At 42.8% G+C, this 21,633-nt stretch overlaps 1 protein-coding gene across 1 annotated transcript; it reads left to right on the top strand.

Moving 5' to 3' along the window:
* The first annotated feature begins 8,715 nt into the window (after positions 1–8,715).
* LOC121480005 (keratin, type II cytoskeletal 6A) lies at positions 8,716–14,083 on the top strand. The gene is made up of 9 exons (XM_041736219.1): positions 8,716–9,255; positions 10,139–10,353; positions 10,699–10,759; positions 10,914–11,009; positions 11,133–11,297; positions 11,776–11,901; positions 12,737–12,957; positions 13,175–13,209; positions 13,323–14,083. Exons 1-9 carry the CDS (start codon positions 8,716–8,718, stop codon positions 13,574–13,576), a joined length of 1,713 nt encoding a protein of 570 aa, XP_041592153.1. The 3' UTR covers positions 13,577–14,083.
* Positions 14,084–21,633: the final 7,550 nt, after the last annotated feature.

Raw genomic sequence — 21,633 nt, 5'->3', positions numbered from 1 at the left:
ATAATAAATCTCTTTTTGTATATGTATGCATGCATACAAGGATCATATAGATATGCATATATAGATATATATAAGAAAGATTTGTTATAAGGAACTGACTCATGTGATTATATATATAAAAAACATTTATTATAGATTTATTATATATAGAATTACATGTATTTATGTGTAATTATGTGTATTATATATGTCATAAATCTATAATGTGTTTTTATATATATGCATATATATATATATATATATATATATATATATATATATATGCATAAGTCTGCTTGGTTCTGTTTCTTTGGCAAACCCTAACTAATATCATTAGGAATGAAGAAGTCTCCCTGGAGAAATGACTGATTCGAGGCCTAGGGTGGAAAATATACAAGATAACTGTGGAATATCTTTCAGTGCCAAAAATTTAGGAAAAAATCAAAAAGCCCACTGAAAGAGCTTCCAATAGCCAAACTGGAACAATTTGTACAAGGAAGGAGGGAAGGAAGGAAAGAGGGAAAGAAGGAAGGAAGGAAGGAAGGAAGGAAGGAAGGAAGGAAGGACATTGGATTATAATGCAAAATACAAAATAAATATTCATGAGCCCATGCTGATATGGATAAATGATTAAATTAAGTGACGAGGGAAGATAGATTATTCTCATGCAGAAGAATTCTCAATTATTTACATAGGTGCTCCTGCTTCCAGCAGGTAGTGAATAACTGCACCCCTCCCAAGTGTGGGCTCTACATAATAACTTTGTTCCAAAGAGCATGAAGGAAAGGGGTAATAGAATAACTTTATAATAACTTTACCAAAATCTGACAAACACTTCCTCAGCCAGGTAATCAAGCTTAACATCAACAGTGATATGTCAATAGTATGTATCCTTGATACAATGGGATGAGAATGGCATGTCACCTCTGCCATCTTCTTCTCAAAATCCCATAACCCCAGTGTCATCATGAGAAAACCTTATACAAATCCCAAGTGTGGACACCTACAAAATATCTAGCCATTGCTCCTCAAAATTTTCAAGGTCATCAAAACAGGAAAGCCTGACAAACAGTCTCAACCAACAGGAGTTAAGGAGATAGAATGACTAAATGCAGTGTAGTATCCTGGATGAGATCCTAGAACGGAAAAAAGGACATTAAGTAAGAGCTAAAGAAATCCAAGTAAAGTATGGACTAGTTAATAATATATTTATATTGGTTCATTCATTGTGACAAATGTACCATACTAATGTGAAATATTAATAACAGGGAAATTGGGTGTGTGGGGTCTACAGGACCTCTGAACTATCTTCACAAATTGTTTGTAAATCTTAAATTATTCTAAAATAAAAAGTTTATCACAAAAAATGCTTAAAGTGTGAAGCCTCCAGGGATGCCTAGGTGGCTCAGCAGTTGAACATCTGCCTTTGGCTCAGGGCCTGGTTGTGTGGTCCTGGGCCCCAGGATTGAGATCCACACTGGGCTCCCTGCATGGAGCCTGCTTCTCCCTCTGCCTGTATCTCTGCCTCTCTCTCTCTGTCTCTCATGAATAAATGAATAAAATATTTTTTTAAGTGTGAAGCCTTAAAGTTATGTCTATATTTTTAACAAATGCCAAATTTGTAAACAAAATTATAAAACAACTAAAGTAGAGAGAGACAGACAGAAACAGAGAGAAGTAACGTATGCTACTTTAGCTTTTAGCACGTATGCTAAAATAATAATATTGGTTAGCTCAAGTTGATGTTAATGTAAATAACCCATTTTTCTTTGAATTGTGTACTTTCTGAATATTCCAATGTTGAACATGTATTAATTTCATCACTGAAAATTGTTTCAAAAGGGAATAAAAAAGAGTCCCCCAGGGATGTCCTCATTATAGGAAATCTGGGGTTAATTGTGGTTTTGCTTTTTGGTACAAAGGGAGAAAAGATTTAACTCTAGATTTACCTGTATCCCTGTGAAGAAAACATTGCATTTTATCCCTTTCCCCACTGAGGACTGAGTAAGAGGGAATGGATTTCTTTTGCAACAGCAAAGAGTTGTTTTTGAGGCGAGGAATGAGCCCTGGGTACAATGGTGGTTAGATACTGGATTTGACTTCCTGAGAAGCCTCGCCAATTGCCTTCCTCAGTACAGAGTCCATGTATGTGGAAAAGATAAGAAATACATCTTTTTAACAACACACTCAAGTAGAAGAACTCTTTGCTAGTTAACAACATACCCAAAGTCTAGCATAGCTGAATCCTCTGTGATCCAGCATGATTGCTAGTGGGCAGTCCAAGGTAGATTCCAGCTGCATTGGGTACAATTCTGAGCACATCCCAATGCATGGGAGGGTGCACATCTCATAGAAGGGAAGGGTGCAGCACACAGCACAGTCAGGGGATGGGATGCTTCAGAGAGCGGTTGAGCGCAGGCTGCTTTTCTCTGCCTTGCTCCATGCCCCAGGAGGCAATCCCTACAGACTTCCTTGCTAGCTACCTAGTCATTGTATTTGACTTATGAAAAACTGGCAGTAGATCCAAGCATAGGAGGACAAAAGGGTTGAGGTGTCCATCTCTGGAAGTAGCTGCAGCCCTTTCGGATCGTAACTCCTGTTGGGCAGTCCCTTCTCCATGCTTTCACTTACTAGACTCCAGGGGCCCCACGATCCCTTCGGCACTACCAAGTAGGGATGGGCAAGAAAACCATCCACTTCAGGTCTTGGAAGCATATCCACTCAGAGACTCCGTTTCCTTCAACGTTTTTACAGTTCCCAACCTCTTCATGCTCCTTTTGTAGGCTACTTCCTTAAGGTCACTGTCCTCTGTATCTGTGCTCCTCTCACTGAAGAAACTCTGCTTCAACAGTTGTGGTAAAGGAGGACCTTGTGTTCCTGCTCCTGCCTGAGACTGTCAGCCTAGAATTCATCTGAATGTTCATGAAAGTTTTCTTTCACCTCTTTCTCTCTTTCCATCCCCTTTTCCTAATTTGTTTTTCTTCATATACTTGGAGAAAGTAGCCCCAGAGAAATCACAAAGTGCATTCAGTGGACTTATTTTTAATAGTAACATTGATATTGTGATTTTGAGACTACCATAGGTATGGTGCAGGATAAAGCAAATAAATAATATGTTTATGTCATTCAGGGCCAAGATTTCAGTGAGAGAAACAATAAATATGGGTATAAAATCATCCTGCAACCTTGTTTGAATTGAAAATATTACTACAAACTTTTGATTTGTTTTTAAATATCTTCTTACATCTTTTGTAGTTCTGTCCATTGAAAAGATTTCAAAGCAGAGACAACCCAGTACCGGTGAGTGCTCTTATCATCGAAATTCTAGTGTATGAATATTATTTCCCAATAAAAGGAGCCAGAGCTGTTTGCCAAAATGCCTGATTCCATGTCTGTTGCAAGGTAAGTACAAGGTACGCTGGAGACACCTTATCTCAGAAAACAAGGGCGCTATTGAAACCGAGTGAGTCTCGTCAAAAGGATACAGAAGCCGATCTGAAAAACTCCCACTGGCCTAAAATGGGACACTTTTAAGCACCCAAAGAACTAATGGCTGCAATGGACTAAAATATATCAAATCTATATTTTTTAAACTGTGAATTTATAATTATACCAAAAATTAAAACAAAATGAGTGACTAAACTAAAAACCTCCTTGGTTACCTTTGGAAATTGCCAGATTTCCAATCCATTGGTCTAAAAAGTGATTTTTAAAAAAGGATTTTATTTATCTATTTGAGAGAGAGAGAGAGCTTGAGCAGGGTGTGGGGCAGATGGAAAGGGAGACGGAGACTCCCTGTTGAGCAGGGAGCCTGATTGGGGTGGGGGGACCCCAATCCCAGGACCTCGGAATCATGACCTGAGCTGAAGGCAGAAATTTAATTGATCGAGCTTCCCAGAGGCCACTAGAAAGTGATTTTATTTTTTTTTATTTTATTTTATTTTTTTTTTAGAAAGTGATTTTAAAAGAGAAAGAATTGGGCAGGCCAGGTGGCTCAGCGGTTTAGCGCTGCCTTCAGCCCAGGGAGTGATCCTGGAGACCCGGGGTCGAGTCCTGTGTCGGGCTCTCTGCATGGAGCCTGCTTCTCCCTCTGCCTGTGTCTCTGCCTCTCTCTCTCTCTCTCTCTGTCTATCATGAATAAATAAATAAAATATTTTTTTAAAAAAAGTAAACATTAACACAGTGTTACAGCAAAAGAAGTATTGTGATGTTGCTGGATGCAATAGGATTTATACCTTTGATAAAGTGTGACATTACATGATTATTCTTGTACTGTCATAAAAAATGTAAAAAAAAATAAACAAAAAAGAGAATCAAGTACTTATTTTGACTCTCATGGGTGAATTTACTATTAGTTTACCTAAAGAGTAAACCTGAAGAGTCCTTCTTTATATATGAGTCCTGGCTAATCAATGCAGAGGCAAGATGATAAAATCAGAAAATTGCCATTTTGCAACTGCTCATGAAGTACTGAGTCTAGGAAGTGATCAGTGAATGCCACGATCTTAGGTGAAATTTTATTGTGTACTTTTCAATGAAGTGATATGACTGAACCACAGAAGTCCCCTGATTAGCCTTAATATCACTAAAAATCGACCAGCTAGTATTGTGTATGTCATGATCTGATGAGATCAGGAGTACAGAGCACGGCTAGTACTAATCTTGCCTGACACCATGGAAATAAATGTAATTAACTCCAGTACCACTACTAGTATGCAGGAACACTAGGGCTAGAAGTTACACGACACCAACAGGAAACGGTGAGCCAAATCCAGAATGTAGACATTCCACAGGAAAAGTAATTTCTCTACAAATCAATGGCATATGAAAGAAAAGGAAGGAGTTTGTTACCAAATAAAGGAACCTGAAGACACACGGCAGTCAAATGCAATATATGAACCTGGTTAGGATGTTGCTTCCAGTGAACCAGGATAAAGACATGTTTGAGATAATCAGAGAAATTCAAATATAAGTGGGTATTAGATGTCATTTTAAAAGGACTGTTGCTTAAGAAAGCTATGGTATTGTTACGCAGTTGGATTAAAAAGTTGTCATTCCTTAGACCTGCCTGCAAATATCTATGAGTTAAATGCCTTGATGTCTGGATTTCCTTTAAGTTATTTCCACAAAAGTAGTAGAGGACTCAGATATAAAAAGAAGGGGGGTTAGATGAGACAATAATGAGAAAGCATTGATAATTGTTTACGCTGAGTGATGGGTACCTGGTGGTTTATATGCTACTCTCTGTGATTGTATCTGCTCGAAATGTTCAATGACACAAATTTTATTTAAGCAATTAAGTAAATTGTCACACTGAGGAGAGCTTTTCATTCAGGATTAAATTTCTACGGATGGCAAATATGATGGTGTCTTGTTGAAAACTGTCAGGTGACCCTGAGGGCAAGGACATCTGCACTGAATAAAATTGTTTTTATGAAGTGTGAGAGAGGGGTCCTAGGATAGAGTCCCTCCCCCCGGGGAGCCTGCTTCTCCCTCTGCCTATGTCTCTACCTCTCTCTGTGTGTCTCTCGTGAATAAATAAGTCAAAATCTTTGAAAAAAAAAAATATGTGAACAGAAGACTTCTGAATGGAACCTAGCAGATGAAAGGAAGGTCTTTCCCCTTCCAGAAATTACCTGAAAATGACAAGAAGAATAAGAAATATAAAGGGAAACTCCATCCTCACCTCAACCACCAAAATGAAAAAAAACTTAAAATCCCATTTAAAAAAAAAAAAAGAATAAGAAGAAGAGGAACATTCTCTAAGACACACAAGCACGGCTGTTAAGAAAACTCAGAGGGAAGATGGTCACAGCTACACATCTCAGTGAAGAGCACCTAGAACAAACTGACAAATCAAAACCAAACAACACGGTAACCACATGGGAACAGCAAACAAAGCTAACACAGGTTTTCCCGCATGCCAGCCGCTGCTGACTCACTGAGCTCCTGCCAATTCACTGTAAAGGACACTTCATCAGGGGCAAATCCAGGAATCCCTTGCTTGCAACAGTCAGAACTGGGCGTGTGGGCCAGAGGCAGGACCCCATTTGTCATGAAGTTTCTAGAAACTGTAAAGGCAATGCTGAATAAGGAATCAGCTGAGGCCTATTGGCAGCATTGTGTTGGTGAAGCAAAGAAGCCTGAGAATGAATTGTGAGCCACTCTCCAGTGACCTTTGTTGGCTTGTCTGAATGAAAGCTTAAAGGAATTATTCACGAGGCTGGTTGTCATAATGAGAATCCCTATTAGCCTGGATATGGCTCTGGCCCCCTCCCAGAAGACACCTTGCAAATGGCAAGCCCAGGAGGGTCTGACCTCACTCAAAGATGAGCACTGGAAAAAAAAAAAAAAAAAAAAGATGAGCACTGGTCAGAAAGGAACTATTCCAGGACCCACAAAAGATACCTTATGTTAAAAACCACAGAGAATGAGAAAAACAAGAGACACGTGAAAAACACTCAACAGAAAAAAGTTCCAATAAAATATTACCCAAAACTTAACGAAATAGACACCAAAATAAAATAAGAGCATGAAGAGGCAATTGGATGGGATAATAAAAAAGAAAATGTGAGCTTGTAGAGCTCAGAAAAGGAGCAAAGAAACAAGACAGCCATCATAGAAATATAGGCCAAGCTGGAAACAGGCAAGGAGGCCCAGGCCTTGCTGAAGGCGCAGTAATGGACTCGGAAGGGGAGGCAGACAGAGGGAAGAGGACCAAGCAGGCAGGAAGCAGCCAGCACGGAGAATGAAGAGAAAACACCAAAAAATTCAACGCAGGTGTAACTGAAAAGAGAATATATAGGTGGGTTTTATATATACATAAATATGCATAAAAGGGATCCCTGGGTGGCGCAGAGGTTTGGCGCCTGCCTTTGGCCCAGGGCGCGATCCTGGAGACCCGGGATCGAATCCCACATCGGGCTCCTGGTGCATGGAGCCTGTTTCTCCCTCTGCCTATGTCTCTGCCTCTCTCTCTCTCTGTGTGACTATCATAAATAAATGAAAAATTTAAAAAAATATTAAAAAATAAATAAAAATAAATAAAGTCTTTAAAAAAATAAATAAATATGCATAAAATAATGCTTTTTAACAATATGAACTCCCTCTGTACATATACAGTCCCACCCAATATCTCTCTCCATCTCTCTCTCAGTCTCTCTCATAAACATGCACAACACACACATCACGTATGTGCCAGGAAAAAACACAGAACCACGTCCAAGTGAGATTACTACAAAGACACACAGGAAAGGGAAATATTGCTTGCACCCATATATGGGAATTGATCGGCTGGGCAACAGCCTGGAGCATGTATTTTGTTCCTCGAACATCTATTCCTTCCTCAACTTTTAAACATACAAACGACTGTGAGTAATAACATTCAATATATCAGTAGGGAGTCTACTCCATCTGCATCTGGAATGTTCATAAAGCATATTAAGTTTGTAGCTTTAACTATCACTTTATGGGATATACAGGAGGTACAATGAGATGTTAAACGAGACACAATGAATATGCGATTAGAAAAATCCAAGAAAGTAATCTGTCTGGGAAAAAATAACCTGATTTCTTTAACAGATAAATTACAGGAAAATTAGGAAGGAGGATCTAATGACTCAAAAAATTTGAAAGCTGTGTGACCTAAAAGACATATCATCCACATACAATATGTGTAGAACTTATTTGGATCTTGACTTGGACAGCCAAGATATACTGCATGAATAATACTAACATGAATATTTGAAGATTGAATCGATATTTGTCGATATTAATGAATATATAAATTTGGGGGAATAATAAAAATGATATTTTAGTTATTTTTTTAAAGAGTGTCTCATATAGGGATGCCCGGGTGGCTCAGTGGTTCAGTGTCTGCCTTTGGCTCAGGTCATGATCCTGGGATCAAGTTCTGCATTGGGCTGACTGCAGGGAGCCTGCTTCTTCCTCCGCCTTATCTCAGCCTATCTCTGTGTCTCTCATGAATAAATAAATACTTTTTTTTAAAAAAAAAAGAGTCTCTCATTGACTCATACATGTAGAATTATGTGCCACAGAGACAATTAGATCTCTGGTATTTGTGTTCAAATAATTTACAATTGCTAAGGAAATACTGTGGGAATATGGAGCAGTACCTGGCCATGAGACAATGACTTTCATAAAACTGGGAGATAAGAACATGGGGACCGATTACATGTGACCTTACTCCTTTACGTGGGTGAAGTTTTAGATAAAAGGGAAAAAGTCATATTTAACTTTTTAATTATGAAAAAGATGAAATTTTTAATGACAGCATATGCAATATATTATTTCAATCCCCTGTCTCTGCTGGGTCCAACACAGGTGGAGACGAGAGCCTTAGTACCTTCTGATGTACAAGCATAACATGCCGATCCTTTGTTCGAGACAGTGACTAACTCCAAGCTCAGTGAATTGAGAATAGTCTCATTGTACTAAGATCAAGTCAAAGCTGAGAGACAGGAGTAATTTTTCCCTGACTAAAGGAAGCCAAAAATGCAATCTTCATATTTCATAACTTTTTTAATAATCCAGATGTTACATCAGTGTCTGTAAAGCCCAGCCCTTCCCAATCTGCAAGCTCACCTTCCAGGACGGGCCCAGCCCATTTTCACCCTATATAAACCGCTGCCGGGAGGCTCATCTCACAGATCTGCTCCTCTCAGCTCTACCCTCCAGCCTCTCGCGCCTTCTTCAGCCTCCTCCTCCTCACGAAGCATGTCTAGCAGATCCACCATGAGGAGCCAAAGCATCAGCCACCGGGGCTTCAGCGCCAGCTCGGCCAGAGTCCCCGGGGTCTGCCGCTCGGGCTTCAGCAGCGTCTCCGTGTCCCGCTCCAGGGGCAGTGGTGGCCTTGGCGGAGCGTGTGGCAGAGCTGGCTTTGGCAGCAGGAGCCTCTATGGCCTGGGCGGCTCCAAGAGGATCTCCATCGGAGGCGGCAGCTGTGCCATCAGCGGCGGATATGGTGGCAGAGTTGGAGGTGGCTTTGCCTATGGAGGTGGAGCTGCCAGCGGATTTGGCTTTGGGGGTGCAGCTGGTGGTGGCTTCGGTCTCGGTGGTGGAGCTGGCTTTGCCGGTGGCTACGGGGGCTCTGGCTTCCCCGTGTGCCCCCCCGGAGGCATCCAGGAGGTCACCGTCAACCAGAATCTCCTCACTCCCCTGAACCTGCAAATCGACCCCACCATCCAGAGGGTGAGGACGGAGGAGCGCGAGCAGATCAAGACCCTCAACAACAAGTTCGCCTCCTTCATCGACAAGGTGAGCCAGGAGCACCTGCCTCCACTGGGCATTCAGGGCCCCCAGACTAGACAACCAATGAATGTCCAACCCGGGGGACACTCAGGAGGGAGGGAGACCAGCTCTCCCCGGGGTGCCGCTTGGGCTCCATGTTCACAGCAGGCAGAGGTGATGGACATCATCTAAATGCCCCGGGTCCCTTAAATGTCCCTCAGCCCAGCAGGGAAGGATACTCTACTTGGGGGAAGTGGGAAGCAAATTAAGGCAGTGAGAGAACGGAATGGGTTAGGTTGACCTTCTGAAGATTCCAAGAGATTAAAGATACTGCAGGTGGAAATCTGCTCTAGGGCTCCGGGCATGAGGAAAAAGAGTGATAGAAAAAAGAAAAGAAAAGGATTCTGCTTGGATTAGAAGAAAAAGACTCAGAAATATTTCTATATCCATAGAAATACTAACTGTGCAGAACCAGAGCATGACCATCAGGGCATTCGTTGTAGAGGAGAACCGGGTACCAAAGCAGAAGGAGTCGGAAGCCAATCATTACTGAGTTGGATTTAATCGTCACATTCTGCATATTTAACATTCCTTTAACTGAGGTCTGATTTTTAATACACTTCGTGTGATGGAACGGGGAAAAGTGTGATGGTGCTTTTCAATAAAGAGAGAAGACTGTGGAATGTCACTGATAGGCTGCACAGCGTCGTAGTGAGACGACCCCAGGGGTCCACTGGAGGAATCTCACACTAGGATTGCTGGAGTGGGAAGGAAATAGGTCACAGCATTGTCAGCCTCATCCTCCGTACATGCTCTGAGGCAGCCCAGGACCTGGGTGACATCCAGGGGACAGCTCATGTCTCTTTCTCCCTTGTTTTCTCTGGCAAATGACCACCTTGTCTTCCTCCAGGTGCGCTTCCTGGAGCAACAGAACAAGGTCCTGGACACCAAGTGGACTCTGCTCCAGGAGCAGGGCACCAAGACCGTGAGGCAGAACCTGGAGCCCCTGTTTGAGCAGTACATCAACAACCTCAGGAGACAGCTGGACAGCATCCTGGGGGAGAGGGGCCGCCTGGACTCGGAGCTGAGGAGCATGCAGGACACAGTGGAGGACTTCAAGAACAAGTGAGTTCAAGGGCATGGAGGGCTCCGTTCTTGAAATGCGCACGTGAAGACCGCCAGCTGCTCTGGCCCGGAGGTGGACATGGTCCCATAGGGAAACAGGTCCATGGCAACGAGAATCACAATTAGGGCCTCAAAACAACCCCAAAGCAACAAAAGGGCCATAGAGATAGACGGGGAGAGAAAAGACACAAAAACTTTAGGGAACACAGGAAATCATTTCTGGGGCTCAGTGGCGGGAAGGCTCAAGTTGGATATATCTGCTTCATGGAAGCTGGGATGTCAGGCTGCTTCTGCGGGACCGTCCTGGCCACTGGCCCAGCGTCCCCCACCCCGTTCTCACTCTAGATACGAAGATGAGATCAACAAGCGCACGGCAGCAGAGAACGAATTTGTCACCCTGAAGAAGGTGAGCAGGTGGACACCAGGGGGCCGTGTTCCGCGGAGAGGGAGAGGACTCTGGGTCCCCGCACACATCCAAGAGGGCGCCCACGGGGAGGCTAAGGGGGTTCAGACTGGGAAGGGGGGCTCAGCTGACTCCACGTTGTTGCCTTGTGCCCCAGGACGTGGACGCTGCCTACATGAATAAGGTTGAACTGCAAGCCAAGGTAGATGCTCTCACAGATGAGATCAACTTCACCAGAGCCTTGTATGACGCAGTAAGCATCTCAGTCCTCTTGCATTTGCTGTGATGGGACAGTGCGGGGGGTGGAAGAGCTTGGGGTTGGATACCACTGTGAACGCCACAGCAAGAGATGATCTGACTCTCCTGTGCTCTGCAGGAACTGTCTCAGATGCAGACCCACGTCTCCGACACTTCCGTGGTCCTGTCCATGGACAACAACCGTAACCTGGACCTGGACAGCATCATCGCTGAAGTCAAAGCCCAATATGAGGAGATTGCCCAGAGGAGCCGGGCTGAGGCTGAGTCCTGGTACCAGAGCAAGGTGAGTCTTGAGTTGGCAGCTGCCCAGGAGTGCCCGTGTCCACGCCCTCAACACCAGCAAGGCTACATCCTTTGCTGGGAAGTCTGCTGCGGGGAAGCCGATGTTCTCTCGTAGGATGGCTCCCCTGCTCTCATACAGTCGGCATTTGCAGACTTTATGTCCAAGTTCAGTAAGTCAAAGAACCCAGGTGCAGGACGCCAGCTGCATAGCTAAGGACCTAGTGATCTTTGCTTTTGTCTCCACCCTGATGCTGGCTCTCAGAAACATGACACAGAACCAGTTGGTCCCAACTGGACAGGCTATCAGCGGTCTCGTCAAAGAGGGCCTGTGATCAATGACCTTGCCACATCAACCTTCCCTAAAGCCCCCTGGGGAGAAGCCACTAGGTCCAAGGGTGTGAAATGCCTGACTCAGAGGTCAAATCACCATTGGCATCTGAAAGCCCATATACACCACCTGCTCTCTCTTTGGACTCCAGTACGAGGAACTGCAGGTCTCAGCAGGCAGACACGGGGACGACCTGCGCAACACCAAGCAGGAGATTGCCGAGATCAACCGCATGATCCAGAGGCTGAGATCTGAGATCGACCATGTCAAGAAGCAGGTACGGTGGGGGCCTCTGGAGAAGAAAAGCATCCTTTCCTTGCTACACCACCAGCTGGTCAGCAGCCGCCACTTGGGAAATGCTGGGAATTGAGGGAACAGCAGAGAGAGGAGGACACGCAGCTCCCAGCCTTAGTGAGGTCCCACAGGTTAGGACACACAGATGCCAACACCAGACAATGATACCGTCAGGTGACAGGAACAATCCCAGTTAGTCAGACTGTAAAAAGGTAGTCTCGTGGCCTTTAAAAGACATTGCTGAAGGAGAAGGATTGGTTTAGGAATACCAGAAACCAGTCAGGAAAGAAAAGGGGAGGCGGGCAGAGGGGCACTTCTTGTTCCAAATCTGCCCAAGATTCACTTGAAAAAGTAAGTTGAGCAACGACCTATGATGATGATCAGTGTTGCCCAAGCGCCTTAGAATCCCTTAGGAGTGAGGATGCCCAGATCTCAGCAGCTAGATGTGAAATGCACGTCCTTAAGGGAGGACGCTCCTAATTTTGTATAAGTTAGTGTGGCATCCACATGAGCTCAGCACAAAAGCTCCTGGTCTGGCTATGGAGACAGCACTCGAAACAAGCGAGTAGGTCCGTTTCTTCTAAATCTGCTGGTGTTTCGTCCAGTGTAGTCCAGGGTCATTAAAAAAGGGCACAGGTTTTCTCATGTGCACCCAGACTGGATAATTTGTGCAGAACAGAAAAAGACGGGGCAAAAAAGGCAGATGTTCTTTTCCGTGACACCCGGGCTCTGGAACTCTACCTCGCTAGAAAGCAGCAGCCTGGTTGATCTCTGGAGGACTGAATTGCCAGTCCATTCTGCCTATGTCCCTCCTCTAGTGCGCCAACCTGCAGTCCGCCATCGCTGATGCTGAGCAGCGTGGAGAGATGGCCCTCAAGGACGCCAAGAACAAGCTGGCTGGGCTGGAGGACGCCCTGCAGAAGGCCAAGCAGGACATGGCCCGGCTGCTGAAGGAGTACCAGGAGCTCATGAACACCAAGCTGGCCCTGGACGTGGAGATCGCCACGTACAGGAAGCTGCTGGAGGGCGAGGAGTGCAGGTGGGTACCTCACACAGGCCCCTCCAACATCTGGATCCATGTGCAGGAAGGCTGGCAGGAGCCCGAGCTGAAGGCCCTCTAGTTATGGCCACAGTGGCTGCTCTCAGGACCATTTGGAAGGCGGCTTCCCCGTGGGCTAGCCTCACACTGACGCTTCCCACTCTGGTCCACTGGTGGCTCTGAGGTCTCATGCTCCCTGTGTTTTCCCCCTTCCTAGGCTGAGTGGAGAAGGCGTTGGACAAGTCAACATCTGTAAGTACCTTTGCTTGCCTCCCTCCCTTGCCCTTGTGCTCTTCTGGCTGGACTCAGGCTGGCAGGAAGAGCTCACCGTGTCTCGTGTGTCCCTGTCTGTCTCCCGTCCACAGCTGTGGTGCAGTCCACCGTCTCCGGCGGCTATGGCGGCGCTGGTGGCTTTGGCGGTGCCAGCGGTATGGGCAGTGGCTCAGGCCTGGGTGGAGGCAGCGGCTACTCCTATGGCAGCGGCCACGGCCTTGGAGGTGGCTTCAGTTCCAGCAGTGGCCGAGGCGTGGGGGGTGGCTTCAGCTCCTCCGGAGGCAGCAGTTCCACCATCAGATACACCACCACCTCATCCTCCAGCAGGAAGAGCTACAAGCACTAAGTCCTGCCATCGGCTCTGGTCCCATGTTGTCCAAGTCTACAGCTGCATTGCCCTCTCCGAGGCTACTTCTCCTCCCCTGTCTCTGATTTCTCTTATTTTCTGAGTTTGAGCTCAAGTCTCTGCGTGCCTTGGTGTCTCCTCACTGCCTATCCCTGCCCCACCTGAGCATACATTGCTCACCATAGGAGATCAACCTCTGAGTTACACCATTATATAACACAAGTGGGGCTGCACTTTGTTACCAAAATAGTATCTCTTGCCTCCATTATTTGGTATATGAGGCTGAGCATTATAAGGAATTACTTCTCCACATTTTCATTACTGAAACATTACCTGGGTCCTACTCTAGAACAGGGCAATATCCCACTTGCCTCCAGGTAACCAGGAATTCCCCAATTTCCCAGTGTTGGGTTCCTCCTTCCTTGCAGTGGTCCTGAAAGCACAAGTGACTTGTTCTCCAACGTAGAATCTGTATCTCTGTGAAGTTCCCTCTTCCCTTTGCTTTCTTCCAATTGCTAAATAAAGCATTTTTATTACATAATGCATTGTTTTATGTCTTTGATTTGTCACCAGTTCTTCTTGAGGTTTTTTTCAATGGACAATGCCTATTCACATATTAAAGATACTCCCAGTCCCCATAAACCTCAGTCTCTTCCTTGAAAGAGACACAAAAGCCTACAGTTTGGTGTCCTGACACGAGATTTCCTTCTTGGATAAGATTTTGTTTAAATTTTTGGCAAGTCAAATGGGAAGAACCTGGTCCTCCATCACTGTATACTCTGCTTTTTATTGCCTGTACCAGGCAGAAATGGCTTGGCCTCACTTACCTCGCCTCTAAGACCACTTCACTACACCTCCCAGCATTGAACCCTAAATTATCAGTTGGGGAAATATATTTCTGGCCTATCAGATCAAAAGGACATTTAAAAAAGGGATAAATATTTGATTTTTTCTTGGAATTAGCTTCATGATCAAGAAATTTGCCTGACAACGTATATCAAGAGAAATTAAAGTGTTTGTACTTCTGAACTGCAATTATCCTCTAGAAATGTGTACTGAGGAAACAGCACAAATGTGAGTAGCTGTATGTATGTGGATGTGAATCCAAACAATCTTCACAACATGGAAAAATTGAACATACTAGAGGTTCTCAAATTAAGAATCCAAAGACTCAGGTACAAAAATCATATGCTGATTTCTTGAAGTGTAAGGCAAAACAAGAATGGAAATTCCCACCTTGCCACACCCTAAGGCTCTCATGGAAACGGATGAAGCTGGGTCCCTGGTACTTGGAAGAGATGTTTCCACATTACCCCTCTGGTGTGGCATGGCCAGGTTTGACCTCTATGAATGGGAAATGAAAATTCAGGGTATGGCTCCTCTCATCATTCAACTTGTCCTGCTCTTAATCACATCAGTTCCTTTTTCTTCATGAGTGATCATTTATCTTCCTAGCTCCCAGGCTCTCACATCACAAGAGAAAATTTCTTCAATCCAATATTATATAGAGGGTGCTTCTGGATCCTATTGTATGAGTATTCTCCTGTGTTCACTTCTAACACATGCGCAGCCTCTCCCATTGGCACCTCCTCTTCCTCTGCCAGGACTTCCCAACAACAGATAAAGTGATGACGCGTTCCAAAATCTAAGCCCATTTAACTTTCATATTATTATGCATTCATGAGGAATAATGGAAAGGAAACAACTGACCTGGAAAATTATACAGAAAACAGAAGAAGTTGCAAAAACAGTATAGATACATAGATTTATTTAATTAAAGTCTTATGGTGCAGGTGATGATAGCAGAATGACAGGCTGGAAACCTCCAAGTTCTCCTTCTGCCCCCAGAAACATCAAAAAACAACCAGAAACTGTCTGAGTAAACTCTGTAGGAGCTCTGGAAAACAGTCAAAAGTTTACAACAACTAAACAAATGCCCAATCAAGAATAGGCAACTTTATAATTATAGTAAAGCTTTTAAAAATATTTTTCTTAGCAACTGTTCTACTCTCTACCTATTGCAATTTAGGTCTTGAGTAGGCAACAGCCTGTTCCTGAACTCTTCCCCAACCTCTCTCCTTCCTTCAACCTTCCACCTTCTCCCCACACTCTCTGCCTCTAATTCCCCCACCACATACACCTTGAACCAGAGAAAGCAGTTGTAAACCCTATTTGCAAATAACTGTGCAAGTCTCTTCAACATGTCTGAAGGATTTCTGAAGAACAAAGGCAAGGTTTTCATCTTTGTTTCACATAAGTCCAAATTAGATAAGAAAAGTAAGAGACACAGCAGGGAAGAACTGCCAGGAAGACTACAAACCCACAGAGCCCTGGGGAGCCGTAACACCTGTTTGAAAATGAAATGAATATGAAAAACAAAAAACAGATAATAATCACTTACCAGCACAAAGTTACTATAAAATATTACCAAAATTAATCAAGTAAACCCCCTATTAAATTTGAGAATAAAAACCATATAATGAGACAATAACAGCTAAAACATTACTTATAGGTCAGATATGAGACAGAGAGAAAAATAAAGCCACAATGCAAATGAAGGCCAATTTAGTATCAGTATAAAAGGCAATAGGTATGTTAAATGCACACAATAAAGGACATACAGGAGAATATTGAGAAAAGAGAGTAGAACTGAAGAGTCAAAGCATATCAAAGGAGAGTCAAGAGGAAATACAGATAAAGTGGGTCCAACACAAGCATAACTGGAATACCTAAAGGAAGTGTGTACACACACACACACACACACAAACTCATACACACCAACAGTCCCCCCAAAGCACAGAAATATCTTCAATTACATGGCTGGGGACTTGCCTTGAACATTTATTTTGATAGACAAACATATGTTACTTAGTCATTTCTAAATATGTAAATATTGTAGTAACAATATTCATTCTTTTTTAAAATGTTTACTCTTTGTTTTTAAGATTTATTTATTTATTTATTTATTTATTTATTTATTTATTTATTTATTTATAGAACATGCAAGTGGGGAGAGAGGCAGAGGGAGACAGAGAGATTCTCAAACAGATTCCATGCTGAGTGAGGATCCTCATGCAGGGCTCATCTAATGACACTGAGATCATGACCTGAACCAAAACTAAGAGTCAGTCACTTAACTGACTGAATCATATAGGCACCCCAGTGACAATATTCATTCTCATACACTTTAAACTGCATCCACTTCTGGAAAAGTTTAAATACGTAAAATAAACTTATTACCTTTCTAGATTTAAGTACCCATTGACAGGAATACTGTCAGGAGAGAGAGGAGAGAGTAACATATTCAATGACACCAGTGGATGGAATCACAAAACCCAAAGAATAAAAAACTCTAGGGACAATTAACCCAGTTTACTTGAGAAATAAGTTGAAAAAAAAAAGAGAAGATTAAATGATTTAAAGGACATATTTGGAGGATACATCACTCAAACAAATATGTATGGACCTTGTTTAGACCCTGAATTGAAAAATTATAAAAAATCAATAAGAATACAAGGAATTTGAATATTAGACACTTCATGATGTTAAAGAATTAACAAACTTAAGACATAAAAATAGCATTTTGGTCAATTTTTAAATCTGCCATTTAGACAGAAAAACTGAAATTTTTACTGGTAAAATCATATGATCCTTCAGAATTTCCTTTCAAATATATTTAAAGTGGATGAAGAAAGAAGGTGAAGTTATGAATAAAATAAAGCTGATCTTGAGATAACAATAGTAAAATCTGAGTGAAGGTATCCAAGGGTTTATTAAGTTCTTCTTATACTTTTCTACCTATCCAATATTTTACAAAACAGAAAAAAACAATTCAAACAACATATTTGCAATTATTGGAAAATGGTCATCTTTTATTAGGACATTAGCAATAGATTGCTTTTGGATTTCTAGCTCTCAGTCATCACAAAAGATCAGGTTAGAGAGAATATTAGGATATTCTGATATACATTTAAAATATTCTGAACCTTTGTTTGAGACAAAGCCTAACTCCTAGCTTCAGTGAATTCAGAATAGTCTTATTGTGTTGATATCAATCAAAGATCAGAGATAGGAGAATTTTCCCCTGATTAACGGAAGCCAAAAATGCTATCTGCATATTTCATAACTTTTCTAATAATAAGGATGAGGTTTCACTGTTTTTATTTATTTATTTATTTACTTACTTACTTACTTACTTACTTACTTAATTATTTATAAAAGATTTTTATTTATTTCTTCATGAGACACACACACACACAGAGGCAGAGACACAGGCAGAGGGAGAAGCAGGCTCCAGGATCAGGCCCTGGGCTGAAGGCGGCGCTAAACCACTGAGCCCCCTGGGCTGCCAGGTTTCACTGTTTTTGAAAGCCAACCCTTCCCAAACTGCAAGGTCAACTTTCAGGATGAGCCCAGCCCAGTCTTCCCTAAACAGTGGCTGCTAGAAGGTATCTCATGTTCCTTCACCTCTTGTCAGTTCTACCCTCCAACCTCTCACCCTTTCTTCAGCCTTCTCCTCTTCAGGAACCATGTCTAGCAAATCCACCATAAGGAGCCACCATGGGATTTCAGAGCCCTCAGACTATACAACCAACGAATGTCTTACCAGGGGGAGACTCAGGAGGGAGGGAGACCAGCTCTCCCCTGGGATGCCACTGTGGCTCCATGTTCACAACAAGCAGAAGGTAATAGAAATCATTTAAAACCACTGGGTCACTTCTTTGGTGAAATTTCTGTTCATGTCTTTCACCCATTTCAAGATTGGATTTTTTGTTTCTTTGCTGTTGAGTCTAATAAGTTCTTTCTAGATCTTGGATACTAGCCCTTTATCTGATATTTCATTTGCAAACACCTTCTCCCATTCTGTAGGTTGTCTTTTAGTTTTGTTGACTGTTTCTTTTCCTGTGCAGAAGCTTTTTATCTTGATGAAGTCCCAATAGTTCATTCTTGCTATTGTTTCCCTTGCCTTCATAGATGTATCTTGCAAGAAGTTGCTGTGGCCAAGTTCCAAAAGGGTGCTGCCTGTGTTCTCCTCTAGGATTTTGACGGATTCTTGTCTCACATTTAGATCCTTCATCCATTTTGAGTTTATCTTTGTGTATGGTGTTTCACCAAAGAAGACATAGACATGGCCAACATGCACATGAGAAAATGCTCCACATCACTGGCTATCAGGGAAATACAAATCAAAACCACAATGAGATACCACCTCACACCAGTGAGAATGGTGAAGATTAACAAGACAGGAAACCACAAATGTTGGAGAGGATGTGGAGAAGGGAGAACCCTTTTGCACTGTTGGTGGGAATGAGAACTGGTGTAACCACTCTGGAAAACCATGTAGAGGTTCCTCAAAGAGCTAAAAATAGAGCTACCCTACGACCCAGCAATTGCACTGCTGATGATTTACCCCAAAGGTACAGATGCAATGAAAGACTGAGACACCTGCACCCCAATGTTCACAGCAGCAATGTTCACAATAGCCAAAATGTGGAAGGAGCCTCTATGCCCATCGAAAGATGAATGGATAAAGAAGCTGTGGCCTATGTATACAATGGAATATTCCTCAGCCATCAGAAATGACGAATACCCACCATTTGCTTCAACATGAATGGAACTGGAGGGTATTATGCTGAGTGAAGTATGTCAGTCAGTGAAGGACAAACATTATATGGTTTCACTCATATAAGGAATATAAGAAATAATGAAAGGGATTATAAGGGCAAGGAGAAAAAATGAGTGGGAAATATCAAAGAGGGAGACAGATCATGAGAGACTCCTAACTCTGGGAAACGAACAAGGGGAGGTGCAAAGGGAGGTGGGTGGGGGATTGGGGTGACTGGGTGACGGGCACTGAGGGGGGCACTTGACAGGATGAGCACTGGGTGATATGCTATATGTTGGCAAATCGAACTCCAATAAAAAATATACAAAAATAAATAAAAACCCACTGGGTCTCTTAAATGTCCCTCATCTCTACCAGGGAAGAATAGTCTAGTTTTGATAAGCATGAAGCAAAATAAAACAGAATGGGTTAGCATTTACCACTGAAGGGTCTGTGGTTGGATACAAAGAAAAGATCAGTCATAACCTGCTTTGAGGCTCTGGGTAGGAAGAAAAAGTGAAAAACAAAGAGAAGAAAAGAAAGATAAAATTATTTTCTGCCCATTTGAGAGAAATATTTGAGATGCACAAGTATGGATAATCCCTTACAAAATGAATTTATTCTAGAAACAGAGCATGACCATCCATAAAGAAAGTTTTCAAAGAGATACTTGCTCTAAATGGAAATTTAGATTAGGGTATGCCTGGTGGCTCACTGGTTGAGCATCTGCCTTTGGCTCAGTGCGTGATCCCAGAGTCCCGGGATCAAGTCCCACATCGGGCTCCCTGCACAGAGCCTGCTTCTCTCTCTATGTGTCTCTCATGAATAAATAAATAAAATCTTCTTAGATTAGAATTAAATCATAAGATCACATTCAACATTCCTTTTACTGACATCTCCTAGAAAATAAAAGCTTTGCACAATATATCAGATAAAACCTATTTTAAATTACATTTGTGATTCTGCTTGTCAAGAGAAGGAGAGGAAGTGATGAAAAATCACTGATGGACACAGTAGCTTATAGGGAAGGAAAATCTCAAAGGTTTGTTGGTGAATTTCACTTGTGAGATCTGTGGGTTGAGAAGGAAAATGATTTGCGGGAGCATGCCTCCCAGACTGAGCCTCTCTGTGTTGTCTTAGTAGCCCAGCACCATGGAGACCACCCTGGCCTATTTAGAAATATAACAATATAAATATCTTACTTTCTATGTCTGAGAAATAACCATTCTGTCTTCTTCTGGGTGTGGTTCCTGGAGCAATAGAACAAGTATCTACACACCAAGTGGACCCCCCTTCTAGGGCAGCCCCGGTGGCGCAGCGGTTTGGCGCTGCCTGCAGCCTGGGGTGTGATCCTGGAGACCTGGGATCAAGTCCCACATCTGGCTCCCTGCATGGAGCCTGCTTCTCCCTCTGCCTGTGTCTCTGCCTCTCTCTGTGTCTATGAATAAATAAATAAAATCTTAAAAAAAAGAAAAGTATCTACACACCAAGTGGACCCCCCCTTCCAGATCAGAGCACCAACATCATAAAGGCAAACCTGGAGCCTTTGTGTGAGCAGCACCCCAACAACTTCAGGAGTCAACTGGAATGTCTCCCCGCCTTTAGCGATTGCCTGGACTCAGGGCTTAAATACATGCAGTCCTGGTGAAGGACTTCAAGAAAAAAAAATGAGTTAAAGAGGAGAAAGGAGCTTGTTTCTGAAGCCCACACTTCAAGCCTATGAGTGGCCAGGTCCAGTCATGGGCATGATTGCTTAGGGAAAATATCCAGTTGAAATGAAAATGGTAAAGTATTGCCCAAGGAAAATAGAATGAATAAAATAGGCAATGGACTTCATCACCAAGTACATGCTAGAGGAGAAAATGAGAGAGCAGTCACTTTCTAGGCTCCACGAACTAATAGTTCAATACAAGAATCATCCATTTAATGTGAAAGTTGGGTTAAGACAGGCTCTTTCAAAATTCTTTACTCACTGATTCAAGCAGCTCTCTTCAAAATCTTCTTAGATGCAAAGGAGAAGATGATCTCATCAAGATTAGGTGTCTCAATCCCTTTGTTGAAGCCTGAAAGAGTAAAAAGCAAGAGACAAAGTATAAAAAATATATATATTCTAACGACATTGTACTTCCAAGCTTTGCCTTTAACCTCTTCCTGATTGTGAATCCCATAGATATGAAGAACATCATATTTTAATTTACTGCAAAACTAGGTGCTCAATAACCCTCCAGAGCTACTCAGTTGTACAACAGCAAATAATCTTGTACCATCTACTTTTCTTAGAGATATAACATCATTTGGTTGGCACAAATTTATTATGATTGGGAACTGAAAGTCATTGTTCATATATGAAAGCCCATACCTGCCTTTCTTTCCTTCTGAACTCCTGCAGGTGAAGGAGGGCAGACCACTTTGCTGCACAGCACGAAGAAGGAGACTACTGAATTCAAGTCAC

The sequence above is a fragment of the Vulpes lagopus genome, chromosome 21 (assembly GCF_018345385.1).
Source record: "Vulpes lagopus strain Blue_001 chromosome 21, ASM1834538v1, whole genome shotgun sequence".
NCBI lineage: Eukaryota > Metazoa > Chordata > Mammalia > Carnivora > Canidae > Vulpes > Vulpes lagopus.
Note: the sequence above shows the minus strand (reverse complement) of the source record. Positions and strands in the feature narration are given on the sequence as shown.

Excerpts from the sequence above, each read along its gene's own strand:
- LOC121480005 (XM_041736219.1), top strand. The coding sequence starts at position 8,716 with ATGTCTAGCAGATCCACCATGAGGAGCCAAAGCATCAGCCACCGGGGC. Across the intron at positions 9,256-10,138 it reads TCGCCTCCTTCATCGACAAG|GTGCGCTTCCTGGAGCAACA; the intron begins GTGAGCCAGGAG and ends GTCTTCCTCCAG. Across the intron at positions 12,958-13,174 it reads CTGGAGGGCGAGGAGTGCAG|GCTGAGTGGAGAAGGCGTTG; the intron begins GTGGGTACCTCA and ends CCCCCTTCCTAG.